Raw genomic sequence first — 19,770 nt, forward strand, 5'->3', positions numbered from 1 at the left:
GCCTGAGTTGGGAATGCTGCATTTTAAAGGTCAAGCAAGCAGGAAATTTGGTGACTAGAGCACTCTACCTCACCAATATAAACTGGAGATGAAAAAGATGGGAATTGTACAAAGCCTTTCTTATCTTCTCTTTTCTCCCTTTTTCCTTTTAGTTCTTTTCCTGAGGGGCAGGGTGGTGGTGCCTGTGGAGCGTGGAGGGTGGAATAGGGAGAGAGAAAGAGGCTAGAAGAGAAAAAAAAAGAGGGAAAGAAAAAGGCAAGACATGGATAGTATTAGTAATTGCTGCAATGTATATAATTATCAATTAATGGAAGCAAAAGTATAGAAGAGATGTACAGGGTTAAAAATGGAGAGGGGAAGTAGATCTTTTGGACCCAGGAAACAGAGCTGAATCAGGGATCCCAAGGTTGCAATATTCTGACTTAGTCCTCATGTATTTCTTCAGGGTTACATTGACAACCTACCAGTGATTTTCAGTGGCACCCTTGCTGCATTTCCAGGTGGCCAAAGTTTTTCCTTTTTTTGGCCAGCTCCTCCTACTTCTCCCCCACCTCAAGGCTCTTTTTCTCTAACCTCTAGACACTCAGCACCCTCACACTGACCTCTGGCTTGCCAGAAACCTTTTGATATTCCCCACCAATCCTTTATCTTCTTTCCATCCATCCCTAAACCAAGTGGTATTCCTAGATTGCAGAAGTTAATTATCTGATTAAAATAATCAGATAGAAATGAGTCTTAATTTCTGTCCAAAAGATATATTTTTAAAGGAGGAGGTTGTTAGCTCTAGTGGATCTCTATGTGTATTTTCTGGTTCTTAAGTAAGTGGTTTTTCATCAGATTCCCAGAAGAACCCATTCACAGAGTAATTAAAACACATTAATCAAACTAGAAAAAATATATATGGGAACTATTTTTGACTGGGGTACATATGTGGGCTCCTAGTCTACTTAGATGAACCCTAATATATTACTCTCAGCAATGATTAATCTTAAACCTTCCCCCTCCTCCAGCCCCAATTTCCTTCTCACTTTTACAAATGACATAACTCACAATAGAATAAGGTACTGCTTTGGGAGAGTGAAGGGCAGAAGCACAGTGAGCAAGTGGAGGTTCCAAGAGCCAGACAATCTCATACAAGGAAAATAAAATAATAACATAAAATTATGAAATGAAATGTTATACATACAGAAATATATTAATTTTAATTAAAAAGTTCAAGTATAGAAAAGTTGCAAGAACAATACAATGAACTGCCATATACCCTTTACCTAGATTTATCAATTTAACATTTGGCCACATTTACCTTATCTTTGCTAAACCATTTGATAGCAAGTTGCATATATCAAAACTCTTATCTCGAAATACTTCTGTGTGTATCTCTTAATAAGGGTACCCTTTTCCATAACCACAAAACAATTATAAAATTCAAAACACTTAACATTTAAATAATGTTGTCCAGTCCCATGTTGAGTCCAGCACTTTGTGACCCCATGGACTACAGCATGCCAGGCTTCACTGTTCTTCACTGTCTCCTAGAGTTTGCTTAAACTCATATCCATTGAGTCAGTGATGCCACCCAACCTTCATCCTCTGTCCCCCACTTCTCCTCTTGCCCTCAATCTTTACGAGCATCAGGGTCTTTTTCAATGAGTTGGCTCTTTAACATCAGGTGGCCAGAGTATTGGAGCTTCAGCTTCAGCATCAGTCCTTCCAATGAATATTCAGGCTCATTTCCTGTAGGACTGACTGGTTTGATCTCCTTGCCATCCAAAGGACTCTCAAGAGTCTTCTCCAGCACCACAATTCAAAAGCATCAGCTCTTCAGCATTCATCTTCTTTATGGTCCAACTCTCACATCCATACATGACTACTGGAAAAACCACAGCTTTGACTATATGGATCTTTGTGGGTAAAGTGATGTTTCTCCTTTTTAATATGCTGTTTATGTTTGTTAAATAATATTTAAATAATACTATTATCTAATATGCAATCCCTATGAAATTTTAACAGTTGTCCTGAAAATATTTCTTTCTAACACTTTTCTCCCAATCCAGGGTCACACATTGCCTTTGGTGACATGTCTCTTTAATCTCTTAAATTTAGAACAGTTCCACAGTCTTTCAGGACATTGATTCAGGCCAGTTGTTGGATGGAATGTTTCTCAATTTGCATTTTTTTCTGATAGTTTGTTCGTGATTATTTTCAGAACATGTATCTTTGACAGGAATACTACAAAAGAGATACTGTATCCTTCTCAGTACCTCATATCCAAGAGGTACATCATGTCATTTTATCCCATTAATTGTTAATTGGTGACGTTAACTTTGATCTTTTAGTTATGGTGCTGTCTGTCAGATTTCTCCACTGTGGAAGTACTGTTTTTATCCATTTGTAATGAATAACAAATCTGAGGATACTTTCAGACTGTGTAAATATCATGTTCCCCAGCAAATTTTCACCCAATGATTTTTAAATCTATTGATAATTCAGACAGAATTATCTGAATCAATTAGTAGTATAATGGTTGCAAAATGGTGATTTTCTAATTTCATCATTTCTTCTACGCGTATTAGTTAACATTCCACTATCAAGAAAAATTGCCATTTCTCCCCATTTTATACTTATTTAACACTGTAAGAGATAAATTGCTAACATTTGTTGGATCATCAAAAAGCAAGAGAGTTCCAGAAAAACATCTACTTCTGCTTTACTGACTATGCCAAAGCCTTTGACTGTGTGGATCACAACAAACTGTGGAAAATTCTTAAAGAGATGGGAATACCAGACCACCTGACCTGCCTCCTGAGAAATCAGTATGCAGGTCAAGAAGCAACAGTTAGAACTGAACATGGAACAACAGACTGGTTCCAAATTGGGAAGGAGTACATCAAGGCTGAATATTGTAACCCTGCTTATTTAACTTAACATGCAGAGAAATATGGAGAAATATCAATTATGCAAAATGCCAGGCTGGATGAAGCACAAGCTGGAATCAAGATTGCCGGGAAAAATATCAATAACCTCAGACATGCAGATGACACCACCCTTATGGCAGAAAGCAAAGAGGAACTAAAAAGCCTCTTGATAAAAGTGAAAGAGGAGAGTGAAAAAGTTGGCTTAAAGCTCAACATTCAGAAAATGAAGATCATGGGATCTGGTCCCATTACTTCATGGGAAATAGATGGGGAAAGAGTGGGAATGGTGTTTATTTATAATAAACAGACTTTGTTTTGGGGGGCTCCAAAATCACTGCAGATCGTGACTGCAGCCATGAAATTAAAAGACACTTGCTCCTTAGAAGAAAAGCTATGACCAACCTAGATAGCATATTCAAAAGCAGAGACATTACTTTGCCAACAAAGGTCCATCTAGTCAAAGCTATGGTTTTTCCAGTAGTCATGTATGGATGCGAGAGTTCGACTGTGAAGAAAGCTGAGTGCCCAAGAATTGATGCTTTTGAACTGTGGTATTGGAGAAGACTCTTGAGAATCCCTTGGACTGCAAGGAGATCCAACCAGTCAATCTTAAAGGAAATCAGTCCTGAATATTCATTGGAAGGACTGATGTTGAAGCTGAAACTCCAATACTTTGGCTTCCTGACATGAAGAACTGACTCACTGGAAAAGACCTTGATGCTGGGAAAGATTGAAGGCAGGAGAAGGGGACAACAGAGGATGAGACGGTTGGAGAGCATCACCGACTCAATGGACCTGAGTCTGAGTGAACTCTGGGAGTTGGTGATGGACAGAGAAGCTTGGCGTGCTGCAGTCCATGGGGTCGCAAAGAGTCAGGTAGTACTGAGTGACTGAACTGAGCTGAAACACTGTAAGAATAAGTAAGCACCTGTGGATTGTTTTTTAGAATTCATTGTTATAGTCCATTTCCATTAGTATCCATTCATGATGCTCACATTGTCCCAGATGGGTAAGTGAAGGTAACTACAAACTGGCTCCTGTTTCCTTTTGACATGTCCGCATTCTTTGAAAATCTTGCTTTCTGGGACAAGACCTTTCAAGTGCATTTTATACTTTCCCTCTCTGTCTGGGAATAAAGCCATTTCTCCAGAGTCTGGTTCCTTTTATTCAAAATATTAAAATAACGCTGTACCTGTTTCCCTGGGTCAGCATATGAAAGATCAGTATGGTGATTTGCTATCCTAACTTTAGCATTACCAGTGTGATCTTGGCAATTTCCTTTGTTTCCAAGGGGTTGATTCCTCACCTGAAAAGAAACTGGATTAGGTATTTCTTAAGCTTTTCGTGGTCACCAACACATTTAAAAGCTATATTCCCATCTTCCCAGAGGCAAGCTCAAAGAAGAAGAAAAAAAACTGCACACATTTTAGGGGTTTCGAGCCCCAAAGCCCATTTGAGGCTCCAAATCCCTGGATTTGGTGATCTCCAAGGTCTACTTCACCGCTGATATACTGTAAGGGTCCGTGCGGATGTCACAATGAACCCATCAAATTTGGAGGGATTTATATATAAACAGATGCGAAAAAGATACAAAGAAAGGAGCCTGTGAGCAATGCATTGCTCAGCCAGAGTTCTTCGCCCGTGCCAAATTTAGGAAGAACAGTAGTCATAGGTGAGAGGTTTTGGCGGGAAGGTCCCACGGGTGGGCGGGGAACGCCTGGGCCGGGGAAGGAGATGCCGGGGGCGGGGGAAGGAGACCCAGGCCCGGCCCCAGTCGCTGCAGCCCTCCGCACCGCCCACCAGGGCTCGCTCTTACCCTTCGGCTGGGTGGCCGAGGAGCGGGGCGGGCCAGGCGGCGACCCCGCCCCGCTCCTCAGCTAGGCGGCCGCGAGCTCGGAGGGCGCCGGAGCCCGGAAGGAACGCGCCGTCCAGGCCCCGCCCACCTGCCCTCCCTCGCGGCCGCTCGTCGCCGACGTCGGCGGGGCTCCGGTCGCCATGGTGACCAATCGAGGCCCGGTCCCGCCCCCGCCCCTCTGTCCCGGCCCCCTGACGTCGGCGCACGTCAGCGGCGGCGCGCGCCTGGCTGGGCCCTGCGGAGCGGGAGGGACGGAGCGCAGGAGAGAGCGGAGCCGCAGTCGCCCGAGCGGAGCCGCGCAGCCCGTCCGCCCGCCAGCCCGCCCGCCCGCCGGCCAGTCCGCGCTCCAGTCCGCCGTGCCTGGCAGCGGGGCCCAGCATGGTCATGGCGGATGGCCCGAGGCACTTGCAGCGCGGGCCGGTCCGGGTGGGGTTCTACGAAATCGAGGGCACGCTGGGCAAGGGCAACTTCGCCGTGGTGAAGCTGGGGCGACACCGGATCACCAGGACGGAGGTGCGGCCCGGGGCTCGGCGGGAGCGTCCGAGGCGAGGGTTCGGGAGACGAGCTGTTGGCCGAGAGGGGCGGCTGCCGCGGGGGGCCTGGGCAGCTCCGAGAGGCCGGGTCACCGGCTCAAGCGAGAGGGCCTGGGAGTGTGAGGACCCGGGGAGCTCCAGGGGTCGGTGAGCACCACGGGGACCGGGGCCGCGTCGCCCGGACCGGGTGTCGTCCGATTTGGAGAGCCAGGCGCTTTGCCTTCTCTGGGCCATCCCTGGGGGCCCCCTGGAATTTCGCCCAGAGCCTCGCACCCGGGGCCGTGACCTGGTCTGCGGGCCTCCGCTCCGGAGCCCAAGTTCCGCGTCTTCCCGGCTTTCAGCTGGGGGTGGGGTAGGAGGGGAAGTCTCCGCGCTCCTGGGCTGCGCGATGAGAGGCGTCGCCAGCCCGGCCGAGGGGACCGCCTGCGCCCCGACGCCCCGGACGGGGTGCTCCTCGAGGCTCCGGGGGAACCGCGGCGCCCGCTCCCCGGCCGCTCGAGGAAGGGGGCCCCGGGGGCCGAGAATGCCCGGAGCGCCCCGGTCCCATCTTCTCTCCGCTCCTGGTGCCAGACAGTATCTCTGACCTGGTGTCAGGCTCGCTGGATCTCGTGCCTGAGGCATTTCCACCTTAGTACTCCAGACAATAGAGCCGGTTAAAATGGTCATCTGGGCATTCGCACAGTTGGTGGGTTGGTTCGGTCTTTCTTATGCTAGGTGATTTCTTTACCAGGTGTGCGTTCTGGCGTTCCTTAAGCCGCGTCAGATTCTACCTGTCTACTCTAAAAGCCCTCGACTGCTTCCTGACGGGGAAGCCAGCATGTCCCCCCGCCCTCCATGGCACATTCTCGCGCACCGCACATATTTTCTCGCACGTCTCTGTTCTTACCTAACCCGCCCCCCCTTCCTTTCACCGCCTCAAGCTGCTCTCCTCAGGGTCTCTATTTTAAGACGTGCAAATTAAATACTTTAGAAAAACGGTAGAAACAAAACCATTCTTTAGAATAAAACCTTGTGTTTTTGGCGTACTCTACTCTGCCTCATTGTAGTTGTTCTGGAGTTTCATCCTTTCCTTTTTTTTTTTTTTTTCTTTTTCTTTTTTCCCTTTCCACTTTTCATCCTATTCAGGGTTTCTCCTTGTTAGTGCGAAGATACCAGAGTTTGGATATGAAATAACAGGATTCTTTTTCAGAATGCCTGTGTAAGGTGAAGGGCATCGGAAAACTTGAGTGATTTTTGTAGCTGTTGTTCTTAGAAGTTTTGCTTACTGTGAAGAAGTCCGTTTCCAAAAAGAAGGGGCATCTGTCATTGTGTCATCCTCATTTTTCGTCTTGCCCTGCTGATCCTGACTGAGGCAGACGAATTCCGACCATATTTTTTTTTTCTTTTTTAGCATCAGGGCCAAGGTCACAAATTTTCCTCTCACAAATTTACCAGAGTTAGCAATTTAAGTTTTTAATGTAAATAATGTGACTGTAGTGAGATTACTTAATCTGACCCCAGTATTTTTAAAAACGAAGAAATTGATTCCATTCCTCTAAAGAAACATGGCTTAATGCCATGCTCTTTGCCTTTTAGTTACATGAAAAGAAGACATTTTTAATGTGTATTTTTGTATAAGTACACATTTTTAACGACTCTAAAAACTAAACCGATTTCACAGTTAGGAAGAGCTTTTACAAAACTTTTAAACTGTATTGTTTAGTGGTTGAATTCCAGACCCATCAGCTCATATTACTTTTTTCCCATCATCTCTTATCAGTGTTAGTTGAAAGATTTGTCAGCTGTTACTTATTAGTATATAGTATATATTACTATATAGTATCTATTTAAAAATTACTTAAGTAGAGCTATGAGTGACTGACACTTTCTTGAGGTTGTCATCTCAAACCGTGTTACTTTTAAACTGATCTCTCTTGTAGAGCTAGGGGGCAGTGTGGAGTAGTATGGTTTGGCTATCGGTGAGATCAAGGCATTTGTAATTGAAGGCACAGGTCAGATCAAGAAAGAGCACTCAGATCCTGAACTGTGTGCATTGTTTACATTTGTAAAATCATTTCAGGTAAAAGCTAACTTTCTAGTACATAGAACCTCTTTACTGTTGCTTTTTCTAAAGAAAGTGTTCTTAACATATAAAAAGAAAAAGTGTGAAGTTTAAGATGGGTGAGTATGAGTGTGGTAATTTGGTGTAACGAAGTATTACAGATAAGAGGAGTGAGGGAAACAGCAAGGCATTAATGAAGAGAAAAATTCCTGTAAATCTCAAGTTTTATTAAGTTGCTCTGTGAACTTTTGTGGTAATTTGTCTTAAGAATTATTTAGCACAGATACAGTTGTTCCTTACTGTAGTATGCTATTTGTTAATGAGGATTTTTAAAGCAGTATTTGTTGTTTTTATTCACTGAATGTGTATCTTTGGTAAGCACAACAACTTCCTCAGCTATTATAAGTAATATGGCTAGTAGAAACTTTTAAGTGTTATTTAACATCATTTGAGGGTCTCGTTGCTAACCATACTAATTACAGCAAACAATTAATATGGCATAAAGAACAATATTGGCAAAATATCATGATTATACTTACTGCTTAGAAAAGTTTCTTCAATATAGTATGCACTAGCATCAATGTAAGTTTGTGAGTTTAAAACGTAGAGGTCTTTTTTCCGAAGTTTGAACATCAGGCAAGTTATAGGGTTTAGTTTAAATATTTAAGCAATGAGCATTTGGGCCCCCCTTTTTTTAAAATTGACTTTTCTCCATCTCTTGTTTTATATCTCCAAAATGATGTATTTTTGCAGAGCTTGGGAGATCCAAGACTGTTTGCTTTTTTAGGTGGAAAAAAAAATCAGTTGACGAGAGATCTTCATTTCAGTCTAATCTATCAAATAGCTTAACATTGTTTAAGAAATACAATTGCATCACCATCTGAAGCAGTGTTCTCATGTTAGATCTCTGTGTAAATTTTACACACAAAAGGGAAGACAGGTGGTGGTAGAACCCAGCTTCTTAGTATAATACTTCATAAAAGCTTTGTAGTATTTGTTTGTGATTTATGAATTAGAGTAGCTAATTTTATAAAATTAGCATAATGGAAAAGAATAGTAGCATTTAGACTATTAAACTATTTTAGGCAGTCATGGTTGCTAGTTTGCTATGCTTTGAGTGTCCTTGAGAAGTGTATTTTATTAATACTGCACTAGTAAAGAACTTTTTCCTTCTAACTAAGCGTATGACTAGTTTTTTGTTGTTTTATTGTCCATCAAGTAAGATTTCAGAAAAGTCATTTGTGCCCTTAAATGTTTTTGTCTCTTACTGTTAAATAAATATAGTCTTACTGTAGAAAATATAAAGAATATAGTGCACAAAAAAGTACATGTGTAATTCCTCCCTCAGTAGAAATAAATCATTAACATTATAGCATATTTCCCTCTAGTCTTTCTTTAATGCTTTTTTTCCACAGATGACATCACATGGTAGATACACTTGTATAAACTGTATCCTTTTTTCCACTTATCATTATAGCCTTGACATTTTGCTTCTTGTATATAACTTTATTAAACATCTTAACATTTTACTTATTTATTTATTTTTGGCTGTGCTGGGTTTTCATTGCTGCACAGGCTTTCTCGATTTGCAGGGAGCAGGGGCTACTGTCTAGTTGCAGTGTGTGGGCTTCTCATTGCGGCGGCTTCCCTTACTGCAGAGCACAGGTTCCAGGGTTCAGGGGCTTCAGTAGTTGCCGCACGTGTAGTCAGTAGTTGCAATTTGCAGGCTCTGTTTAGCACAGGCTCCATAGTTGTTGAACCCCAGCTCAGTTGCTCTGCGGCATGAGGGGTCTGGGATCAAGGATTGAACCCATGTCTTCTTCATTGGCAGATGGATTCTTTATCACTGAGCCACCAGGGAAGTCTCTTAAACATTTTTAATAGCTGCATAGTGTTCTTCCTTGTAGATGAATCCTGTTTTACTTAACAGTTTTCTTATTTACCATTATACAGGTTCAAGTTTTCATTTACTAGAAATAATTTGCAGTGTATTTTTATGTATATAACTCTGTATCTGCATTTTCAGTTATTTTAGGAAGGAGTGATTGGAGATAAACTCCTAGAAGGGAAATTACTAAGTGAGAAGGCATTATTTTTACATTAAAAAATAATGTATTTCTGTTATCAAATCTATCATGTTTATTATTGAACATTTTAAGAAGTGTAGCTAAATAAAATGAATTAACCATAATATTACCACCCAAAGATAACCATCATTAGTTATTTTCAGACCATTTCTGTAATAGGTAATTGTTTTCCTCAATACCATACCTCTTGTTTTACTTGGCTAAAGAGCCTCTAAATGTTTGGTCCATGGGCTCTTAAAGATATTTCATACAGGTTCTGAAAATTAGTTTATTGAAATGGCATGTAGGTGTTACTTATCTAAAAAATCTGGAATATAAAAGTGATAGCAAGGACATTGGGAAGCTGTTTTTTTTCACTGAAAACAATTCTTTGTGTGCTTGGGGGTTTTTATATTTAGGCATAATTTGTAAACTAAGTATTGCCTTAAAATGTAAGTATTTTTAAAGCTTTCCAAATAGTTAAAGTACAAAATTGCATTTTTAGAGCAAAGGTAGAAACAAGAGAAGAGCATATTACTCCCTGATTATGGAATTTCTTGAAGAGGATAACTCAATTTTTTAAATACATTTGAGTTTTATATTTTACTTTAAAATTTTAAGTCTCCTCTCTGTAACTTGATATTATTAATCTTGTTCTGTGAAATATTCCAGATGTCAAGAAGCAACTATACTATGTTCAACAAGAGGAATTGTTACCAAATAACTTAATCACTAATATTTGTAACTAAGTCTATGTATGATCTTTAATTGTGTGTTGAAATAAAAATTAGATTTTTCATGGAACATATATGTTTTGCTTGAAATTGTTCTCTAGTTTCTTGGCACCCAGACAAGTAAAATTTGCCAACTTTATTCTGCAAAATATTGTTCAAAATGATCTGTTCTTTGGGGAGGGGGGACAAATGTGGAAAATAAGTTGTATAAATGTTCATATTCTGTAGAAATGCTTACCAGAGTTTAAAGCATTCTGCTTTTAATTCCACTGGGAAATTCTGTCTCAGGCAATTAAGAAAACATTTATTTGGAAATAACTGAAACTGGCCTTGATTCCTGGATTCACATGATGATATTTGATTCATGGGCAATGCTGATGGCAAATTCACTTCCTTGGAACCAAATGGGTTCCAGAAATTCATTAAGATTTCTTTCTTTCTTCTTTAATGTGCCTCTTCTACCTTCCACCTCCATATATTTGAAATATGTTATTTAGGTAAAAGTTCTTTATACAGGACATTTGTGGACAATGCTTTCCCACCCTTTAAAGAGAAATAGCCCATATATCCAGTTTGAGATAATTACAAGAATGAAAGACAGTTACATTTGGGAATTTCATCAGAAACTTTTCATTTTAAAAATACTTTAAACAGGTTAAGAGATGAATCTTGGATGAATTAAACTGAAAATTGATGGTAAAATTTGTTTTTTCTTTTTCAAAGTAAACATAGTATTTGTGTGTGTTTCCCCAATTACAAAATACATGCATGTCCTTTGTAGACAGTATTGAAAAACTTGAAGAAGAAAATAAAAACATTCTTATTTTAATCCACCATCCAGACCAAGAGATAGCCACTTAATATTTGGTTCCTATCCTCTTAGCTGTTCACACATATTTTATATGTATGTAATAAAATTGATGTCACCTATACATAAAATCTGTTTTTTACTTAGTATGTTTGTTAACATTTCCCCAAGTTTACAGAAAAATGTCTAAAGCGTAGTTAAATAGTATCCTTGAATTTGACCGTCTATATTTTATTTTAATCAATTCCTGTTATTGAACATTTAGATCATTTCTCTCTCTTGCTGTTTCTAAAATAGTATTTCAGAGAATAATCATGTTATATACATCTTTGTGTATCTATCTGATTATTTCCTTAGAATAATCCCATAGCAGTGGAATTCCTGGGTCAAGGAGTATGTGTTTATTACAAGTCAAATTTTAAATTGGGAAAAAAGTTAAATTCATTTATTCTTAAAGGGTAACTGGAGAACTCCATTTGCTACTGACTTTTACTGAAGCGACTTAGCAGTTAGCGGTTTACTATTTTCAGAAACCGTTTCATTGTAGACCACTCAATCACAGTCACTATTCAATCAAATGATAGGCTGGTATGTTCAGATTCTACCTGTGATTTGATGTGTGAACTTGAAAAGTGTGTTTATGTTTTAATTTCAAAGGCCTCACTATATGGTAAGGATTTTGCTACTTGGTATTTCAGAAGGACAATGTATAATTAATGTATTAGTAGTAAATAACACTGAAGCAGATGTTACCTGAGACGACAAACATTTATTAATGCCTTCTGATTTTTCATTAGAAGAATAACTTTATTGTATAACTTCTTTGTAAAGTCCCCCCAAACCAGTTTTGTGTGTGGTTTCTTTAAGTGCAAGAAATTAATATATCTTTTATGAGAAGTGAAATAATTTTTTAAAAGTATCAGAAAGTGAACTCTTACCATTAAATTACATTTTGAAAAATGAAAAGAATCCCTTTTATTCATCAGCTGAACACCATTTCATTTCTGATCTTATATTTAATCCTTTGTCTTCTTGCAAATTTGTACTTTACATGTTTTTTTAACTTAATCTTGTTGGAAACATTTTTATTCATAATTAAGATTTAAATCTTATTAAATAATATAGCCATTTATAGAGAACTTAGAAAACAAGAAAATGAAAATGACCAGTATTTCGCAGATGGAGAAGTTAGCCTGTATAATAAATATAACTATTTCACTTTTCATGTTTTCTAATTAGAAAAGTAATTCATGCTCATTGAAGAAAACTTGCACTGAAAAGTAAATCAGGAAAATAAAATCATGATTTTTCACCCACTGATAACATTTTCATCATATTTATATCTAGTTTTTATTGGTCTTCTTCTATGTATACTTTGTGTTGAAACTGCACTGTTATTCTCATTTTTTTATTTAATATTTTTGTCTCATTTTTCATATTGTTAAAAGGAACTATTTTAAAAGCCATGTAATAGTCATAAATATACCATAAGTCATGTAATGATTTCCCAATTATTGTTTTCTGTTTCTTAACATTATAAAAAATACTTTTGAATATATTGACACATAAATCTTGATCATCATTTCAGATTATTTCCTGCAAATAATTTCTAAATGGGATGGATGATTTTTAAGGTTCTTGGTAAAGACTGCCAGATTACCTTCCAGAAAAGTTATAATCAATTTTATATTCCTACTAGCAATACATATGTGTGTGTGTGTGTGTATATATATATATGTATATAAAGCCTCTCATTGAACTTCAGCTCACAAGGGTGCTCACTTTTTCATCTTTATGAAGAAGTGAAAAATGTTTTTTGAGATTTTGTTGACATGTCACATTATGTTAGGTATATATACATTTTCCTGTTTATGAGATTGAATATCCAGTGTTGCTGTTTTACATGAGATTTAGTTGATAGTATTTATCCTAGTTTCCAGAGTTATATAGAAAACTTTCCTTTTGTATCCCAACAGAAGCAATACTAATTTTTTTATTGCTGTATAAATTCACTGAAGGTTTTTAAAAAAAGATATTTCATGCATAATTAAGAATTAGTGCTCAGTTGCTCAGTCATGTCCAGCTTTATGCGACCCCATGTTCTATAGCCCACCAGGGTCCTCAGTCATGTCCTACCCTTTGTGACCCCATGAACTGCAGCATAGCAAGCTTCCCTGTCCTTCACTATCTCCCAGAGTTTGCTCAAACTCATGTCGATTGAGTTGATGATACCATCCAAACATCTCATCCTCTGTCGCGTCCTCCTGCCCTCAATCTTCCCCAGCATTGGGGTCTTTTCCAAAGAATACTAGAGTGGTTGCCATTTCTTTCTTCAAGGGATCTTCTGACCCAAGGATTGAATCTGTGTCTCCTGCATTGCAGGCAGATTCTTTACTGCTGAGCCACTGGGGAAGCCCTAGTTTAGATGAGCAACAACAAAGAAAAGATACTTTGATTTTTAGAGTTCCTTGCATGACTTTGTTGTGACCATGCAGATTTTGTCCTTGGTACTATGGAACTAAGTAGAGAAGGGATGCAGAGAGAAAGTTCCCAGAAATCTAAGTTCATAGCTACCTTTAAAATGACCTGCTACTGCTGCTGCTCCTAAGTCGCTTCAGTCATGTCCGACTCTGTGCGACCCCATGGACTGCAGCCCACCAGGCTCCCCCATCCCTGGGATTCTCCAGGCAAGAACACTGGAGTGGGTTGCCATTGCCTTCTCCAATGCATGAAAGTGAAAAGTGAAAGGGAAGTCGCTCAGTCGTGTCTGACTCTTAGTGACCCCATGGACTGCAGCCCACCAGGCTCCTCCGTCTATGGGATTTTCCAGGCAAGAGTACTGGACTAGTGGAGCACAACTCTTTTGTAAATTCGTCATACAACATTGGGGAAATCCCCAAATGCAGATTTCTTTTGTTTGTTCATAAAATTTGTTTTCCAAAATGTCTTCCCCCTTTTCTTATAGACCTATTAAGTTCTCTGAGGGTAGGAATCATACCTTGTTCATTTTTGTATCCTAGGCATAATTCTAGGCATACAGCAGGTGCTCAATAAATGTGTGACTAATATGTTCAATGAGTAGTGAAAAGATGCAACTTGAAGTTAGAAGGCCTGTGACTGTTTTTCCCCATTAATTCACTTGAGCTTTAAGACCTTTGTAGAGTATGTAGTATCTTTTCAACCTCAGTTTCATCAACTCATCAGTGTACTGCTTGTTCCATTTACTTCAAAAAATTGAGAAAAAAATAAAATTTATCTTATCTCTTAAGATTCCAAAAGAGTGTCAAAGAGGAGATATCTTTTTGGTAATACTTTAATTGTTATTTAGTATTTAAACTTTTTCTTGAACATTAAATATGATGCTCAAGATGTTATATACAATAAATTTCTTAATGACAGTAATCATGCTAAAATTTTTTTAAACATTGTTCCTTTCTATTATTTTTCTATTTAGTAGATATTTATGACTCATTTCATTATAAAAGTTTTTTGTTTGGGAGGAACTGCTGATCTCTAGATGTATTCCAAAAATTGTAGGGCAAGAAATTTTCTTCAAAATATGCATGTCGGGGCCGCGCGCGCGGCGGCGTTTGAATGGCCGTTCCTGGATCTCGGCCGGGGAGCCGAGGGATAGTCTGGGCTGCCGGGCGCAGTCGGTCAGCGCCTGGGCTTGGCGGAGGCGCCGGGGTACCATGAGGCGCCGGTATTTAAGAGATTATGGCATCTGAAACCCACAATGTTAAAAAACGCAACTTTTGTAATAATACTGAGGATCATTCCATTGATCTTCCTAGAAAAAGGATCTCTAATTTCACTAATAAGAACATGAAGGAGGTTAAGAAATCTCCAAAACAGTTGGCTGCTTACATAACTAGAACAGTTGGACAAGCTGTGAAAAGCCCAGATAAACTACGTAAGGTGATCTATAGAAGAAAGAAAGTTCATCATCCTATTCAAAATCCTTGTTACAGAAAAAAGCAGTCCCCTAAAAGTGGGGGCTGTGTCATGGCAAATAAAGAAAATGAACTGGCTTGTGCAGGCCACCTCCCTGAAAAATTACGGCATGAGAGTCGAACATATTTGATTAACTCCAGTGATTCTGGTTCTTCACAGACAGAAAGCCCATCATCAAAATATAGTGGCTTTTTTTCTGAGGTTTCTCAGGACCATGAAGCAATGGCACAGGTTTTGTTCAGCAGGAATTTGAGACTGAATGTAGCTTTAACTTTCTGGAGAAAGAGAAGTATTAGTGAACTTGTAGCATATTTAGTAAGGATAGAGGACCTTGGAGTTGTGGTAGATTGCCTTCCCGTGCTCACCAATAGTTTACAGGAGGAAAAACAGTATATCTCACTTGGCTGCTGTGTAGATTTGTTGCCTCTAGTAAAGTCACTACTTAAAAGCAGATTTGAAGAATATATAATAGTTGGTTTAAACTGGCTTCAAGCAGTCATAAAAAGGTGGTGGTCAGAACTATCATCCAAAACAGAAGTTGTGAATGATGGAAATATTCAGATTTTAAAACAGCAATTAAGTGGGTTGTGGGAGCAGGAAAACCATCTTACTTTGGTTCCAGGATATACTGGTAATATAGCCAAGGATGTAGATGCTTATTTATTACAGTTGCATTGAAAGACTTCATCTATAGCATTTGGCTATTCAAAACATCCTTGGACTATATGATTTCCCCAAAAATATCTCATCTGAGAACTGTGAACTATGGAAGAAATCAAAACCATTTTTTCCTCTAAAGAAACGTATGATGAAACCACTAATGAAATGCTACCGATCTGCTTCACATTGAAGTGGAAAAAGATCCAAAAGGAGCAGCTTCAGCTTCAATGAGGTGAAAGTGCACTACGAAGATTGTTCACCTCTGCTGCGTTTGGGATTTATATGGTTATATGGTAACATTGTTTAAGAACTACTGGGTCTTAATGCAATCCTGCATAAGAATATAATTTATACTATGTGAAAAATAAGACAGGACTTATTACTAGGAATCACAGAGACCAATCATCATTACTTTTTTTTAAGATTGTGTTTTATAAGAAAACACTTATATGTGTGCAGCTACTATTTTCTTATGTTGAAAAGACTTTGAAAGTTTAAACCATTATAGCAAATAATCAGTACTAAAAGTTTTTTGTTCACACTGAGATACTGTGTATGCAAAATGCCTTAATTATTAATAAGCCAATGTGTATGATAACAATATCTGTTTAAGAAAATTAAAAGCAACCATGCTTCTGGCATGATAAAATCATGGAATTAAATCAGGGGTTTCCATTCATGTAGAATGTTGTTAAAACTTATTCTACACCATTCTTAAAACTTGAGAATATTTTTAGTATCTCTGATTTTTTTTTTTGCCAGAATCATGTCATGTATGTATATATGTGTTACTCCTATATATAAGAAAAAGGCGAATCTGTATTTGTATGAATGCTTAACTGGAAATGTCTATGGAATTGACTAATTTATATTCACTTTTTATTGTATATAAATTTCTGATATTTTCAGTTCTGTATCATTTAAAGTTTTCTTCATTTGAGTAAATTGACTAAATATTTCTATTTTTTGCTTTTTTAAGTTCTGATTTTATATGAATTCTACTTTTTTTCACTACATATGTTTAAAGAATTACATACAATGCTTTAGAAATGTTAAAAAAAAATATGCATGTCTGTAAACCTCCATCTTACCTTCCTAACGAATATTGAGAATAATAAAATATACACTTACCCTTTTATCTGACAGCTTTTACCCCAAGTTACCCAGAATAACTGATAATACTGTATTCTGTCATACTCTTAATTAGGTGAAGGGGGTCCAATAAGGTTCCTAATAGTAAGTACAGTATTAATCAGTCACTCATCTAGCAGTCTTACTTTCTAGAATATTTTGATCATGGGAATAAATAAAATACCACCAAACATAATGCTGCTGCTGCTATTAAGTCGCTTCAGTCATGTCCAGCTCTGTGCGACCCCATGGACGGCAGCCTACCAGGCTCTGCTCTCCCTGGGATTCTCCAGGCAAGAACACTGCAGTTGGTTGCCATTTCCTTCTCCAATGCATGAAAGTGAAACGTGAAAGTGAAGTTGCTCAGTCATGTCTGACTCTTCGCAACCCCATGGACTGCAGCCTTCTAGGCTCCTCCGTCCATGGGATTTTCCAGGCAGGAGTACTGGAGTGGGTTGCCATTGCCTTCTCCACCAAACATAATGAAACTGTCACAAAACCTGCAAACTTTACTGCTTAAAGAAGGAGCTACCACCTTTCTTCTTAGGCAATAAATTTAATTTTACCCATTATATTTAGTAATCTGACTTCCCTTGGGAAGCTTGAGTTCTGTGAGTTACAGTTAATTCAAATTAGGCAACAAGCTATGGACGGCAAAATAGAAATAGAGAACGGTAAGAAATAAACATTACAGTAGGACTTTGACAGCACAGGACAGAGAGCTGTAAGGGAAGAAGAAAGAATTAATTGTATTAACAGGAGTCTAAGGGAATTAAAAACCAAGATAACCATGATGGTGTGATCACTCACCTAGAGCCAGACATCCTGGATATTAAGTGGTCCTTAGAAAGCATCACTACGAACAAAGCTAGTGGAGGTGATGGAATTCCAGTTGAGCTATTTCAAATCTTGAAAGATGATGCTGTGAAAGTGTTGCACTCAATATGCCAGCAAATTTGGAAAACTCAGCAGTGGCCACAGGACTGGAAAAGGTCAGTTTTCATTCCAATCCCAAAGAAAGGCAATGCCAAAGAATGCTCAAACTACCGCACAATTGCATCATCTCACATGCTAGTAAAGTAATGCTCAGAATTCTCCAAGCCAGCAATACGTGAACCGTGAACTTCCATATGTTCAAACTGGTTTTAGAAAAGGCAGAGGAACCAGAAACATGTATACTATCATGTAAGAATCAAATCACCAGTCTATGTCTGATGCAGGATACAGCATGCTTGGGGCTGGTGCACGGTGATGACCCAGAGAGATGTCATGGGAAGGGAGGTGGGAGGGGGGTTCATGTTTGGGAACGCATGTACACCCATGGTGGATTCATGTCAATGTATGGCAATTTTATTTTTATTTTAAATAAAATTTAAAAAAAAATAGAAAAGGCAGAGGAACCAGAGATCAAATTGCCAACATCCACTGGATCATGGAAAAAGGAAGAGAGTTCCAGAAAAACATCTATTTCTGCTTTATTGACTATGCCAAAGCCTTTGTGAGAATCACAATAAACTGGAAAATTCTTCAAGAGATGGGAATACCAGACCACCTGACCTGCCTCTTGAGAAACCTGTATGCAGATCAGGAAGCAACAGTTAGAACTGGACATGGAACAACAGACTGGTTCCAAATAGAAAAAGGAGTACATCAAGGCTGTATATTGTCACCCTGCTTATTTAACTTCTATGCAGAGTACATCATGAGAAACGATGGGCTGGAAGAAGCACAAGCTGGAATCAAGATTGCCGGGAGAAATATCAATAACCTGAGATATGCAGATGACACCACCCTTATGGCAGAAAGTGAAGAGAAACTAAAAAGCCTCTTAATGAAAGTGAAAGAGGAGAGCGAAAAAGTTGACCTCAAGCTCAGCATTCAGAAAACAAAGATCATGGCATCCAGTCCCATCACTTCATGGGAAATAGATGGGGAAACAGTGGAAACAGTGTAGACTTTATTTTTGGGGGCTCCAAAATCACTGCAGATGGTGACTGCAGCCATGAAATTAAAAAGACACTTCCTCCTTGGAAGAAAAGTTATGACCAACCTAGATAGCATATTGAAAAGCAGAGACATTACTTTGCCAACAAAGGTCTATCTAGTCAAGGCTATGGTTTTTCCAGTGGTCATGTATGGATGTGAGAGTTGGACTGTGAAGAAAGCTGAGCGCCGAAGAATTGATGCTTTTGAACTGTGATGTTGGAGAAGACTCTTGAGAGTCCCTTGGACTACAAGGAGGTCCAGCCAGTCCATTCTAGAGATCAGTCCTGGGTGTTCTTTGGAAGGAATGATGCTAAAGCTGAAACTCCAATACTTGGCCACCTCATGTGAAGAGTTGACTCATTGGAAGACTCTGATGCTGGGAGGGATTGGGGGCAGGAGGAGAAGGGGACCACAGAGGATGAGATGGCTGCATGGCATCACCGACTTGATGGACATGAGTTTGGGTCAACTCCGGGAGTTGGTGATGGACAGGGAGGCCTGGCATGCTGCAATTCATGGGGTCGCAAAGAGTTGGACATGACTGAGTAACTGAACTGAACTGAACTGGACTGTAGCCTACCAGGCTCCTCTGTCCATGGGATTTTTCAGGCAAGAATACTGGAGTGGGTTGCCATTTCCTTCTCGAGGAGATCTTCCTAACCCAGGAATTGAACCTGGGTCTCCTGCCTTGTGGGCAGACGCTTTACTGTCTGAGCCACTAAGGAATCAGCCTGGTGAATTCAAATCAGTGAATTGACAAGTTGAGTCCAATTATCTTGGTTACTTTGTAGGAGTATTGAACTATAAATGTTATGGCAATAAAATGAGTGTTGTGCTGCGTCACTTCAGTCGTGTGCAACTCTGTGTGATTCTCTGGACTGTAGCCCACTGAGCTCTGTCCTTGGGATTCTCCAGGCAAGAATACTTGAGTGGGTTGCCATACCCTCCTCCAGGGAATCTTCCTGACCCAGGGATTGAACCCACAGCTCTTACGTCTTCTGCATTGGTAGGCAGGTTCTTTACCACTAGCGCCACCTGGGAAGCCAGCAGTACAAGAATTGATACTAAAAATTATCCTGAAACAACA

At 39.5% G+C, this 19,770-nt stretch overlaps 2 protein-coding genes across 4 annotated transcripts in view; both read left to right on the forward strand.

The window, feature by feature from the left end:
- The first annotated feature begins 5,140 nt into the window (after positions 1-5,140).
- Positions 5,141-19,770, forward strand: part of SIK2 (salt inducible kinase 2) — a 133,993-nt gene continuing 119,363 nt past the window's right edge. For all 3 annotated transcript variants that reach the window (XM_052653070.1, XM_052653072.1, XM_052653071.1), the window contains exon 1: positions 5,141-5,283. In XM_052653070.1, the coding sequence (XP_052509030.1) occupies positions 5,149-5,283 (135 nt within the window). In that variant the 5' untranslated portion in view covers positions 5,141-5,148. The remainder of the gene's footprint in view (positions 5,284-19,770) is intronic.
- Positions 14,670-15,835, forward strand: LOC128060695 (KATNB1-like protein 1). The gene has a single exon (XM_052653076.1). It carries the CDS (start codon positions 14,670-14,672, stop codon positions 15,582-15,584), a length of 915 nt encoding a protein of 304 aa, XP_052509036.1. The 3' UTR covers positions 15,585-15,835.

This window comes from Budorcas taxicolor, chromosome 15 (genome assembly GCF_023091745.1).
Source record: "Budorcas taxicolor isolate Tak-1 chromosome 15, Takin1.1, whole genome shotgun sequence".
NCBI classification, from domain to species: Eukaryota; Metazoa; Chordata; class Mammalia; order Artiodactyla; family Bovidae; genus Budorcas; species Budorcas taxicolor.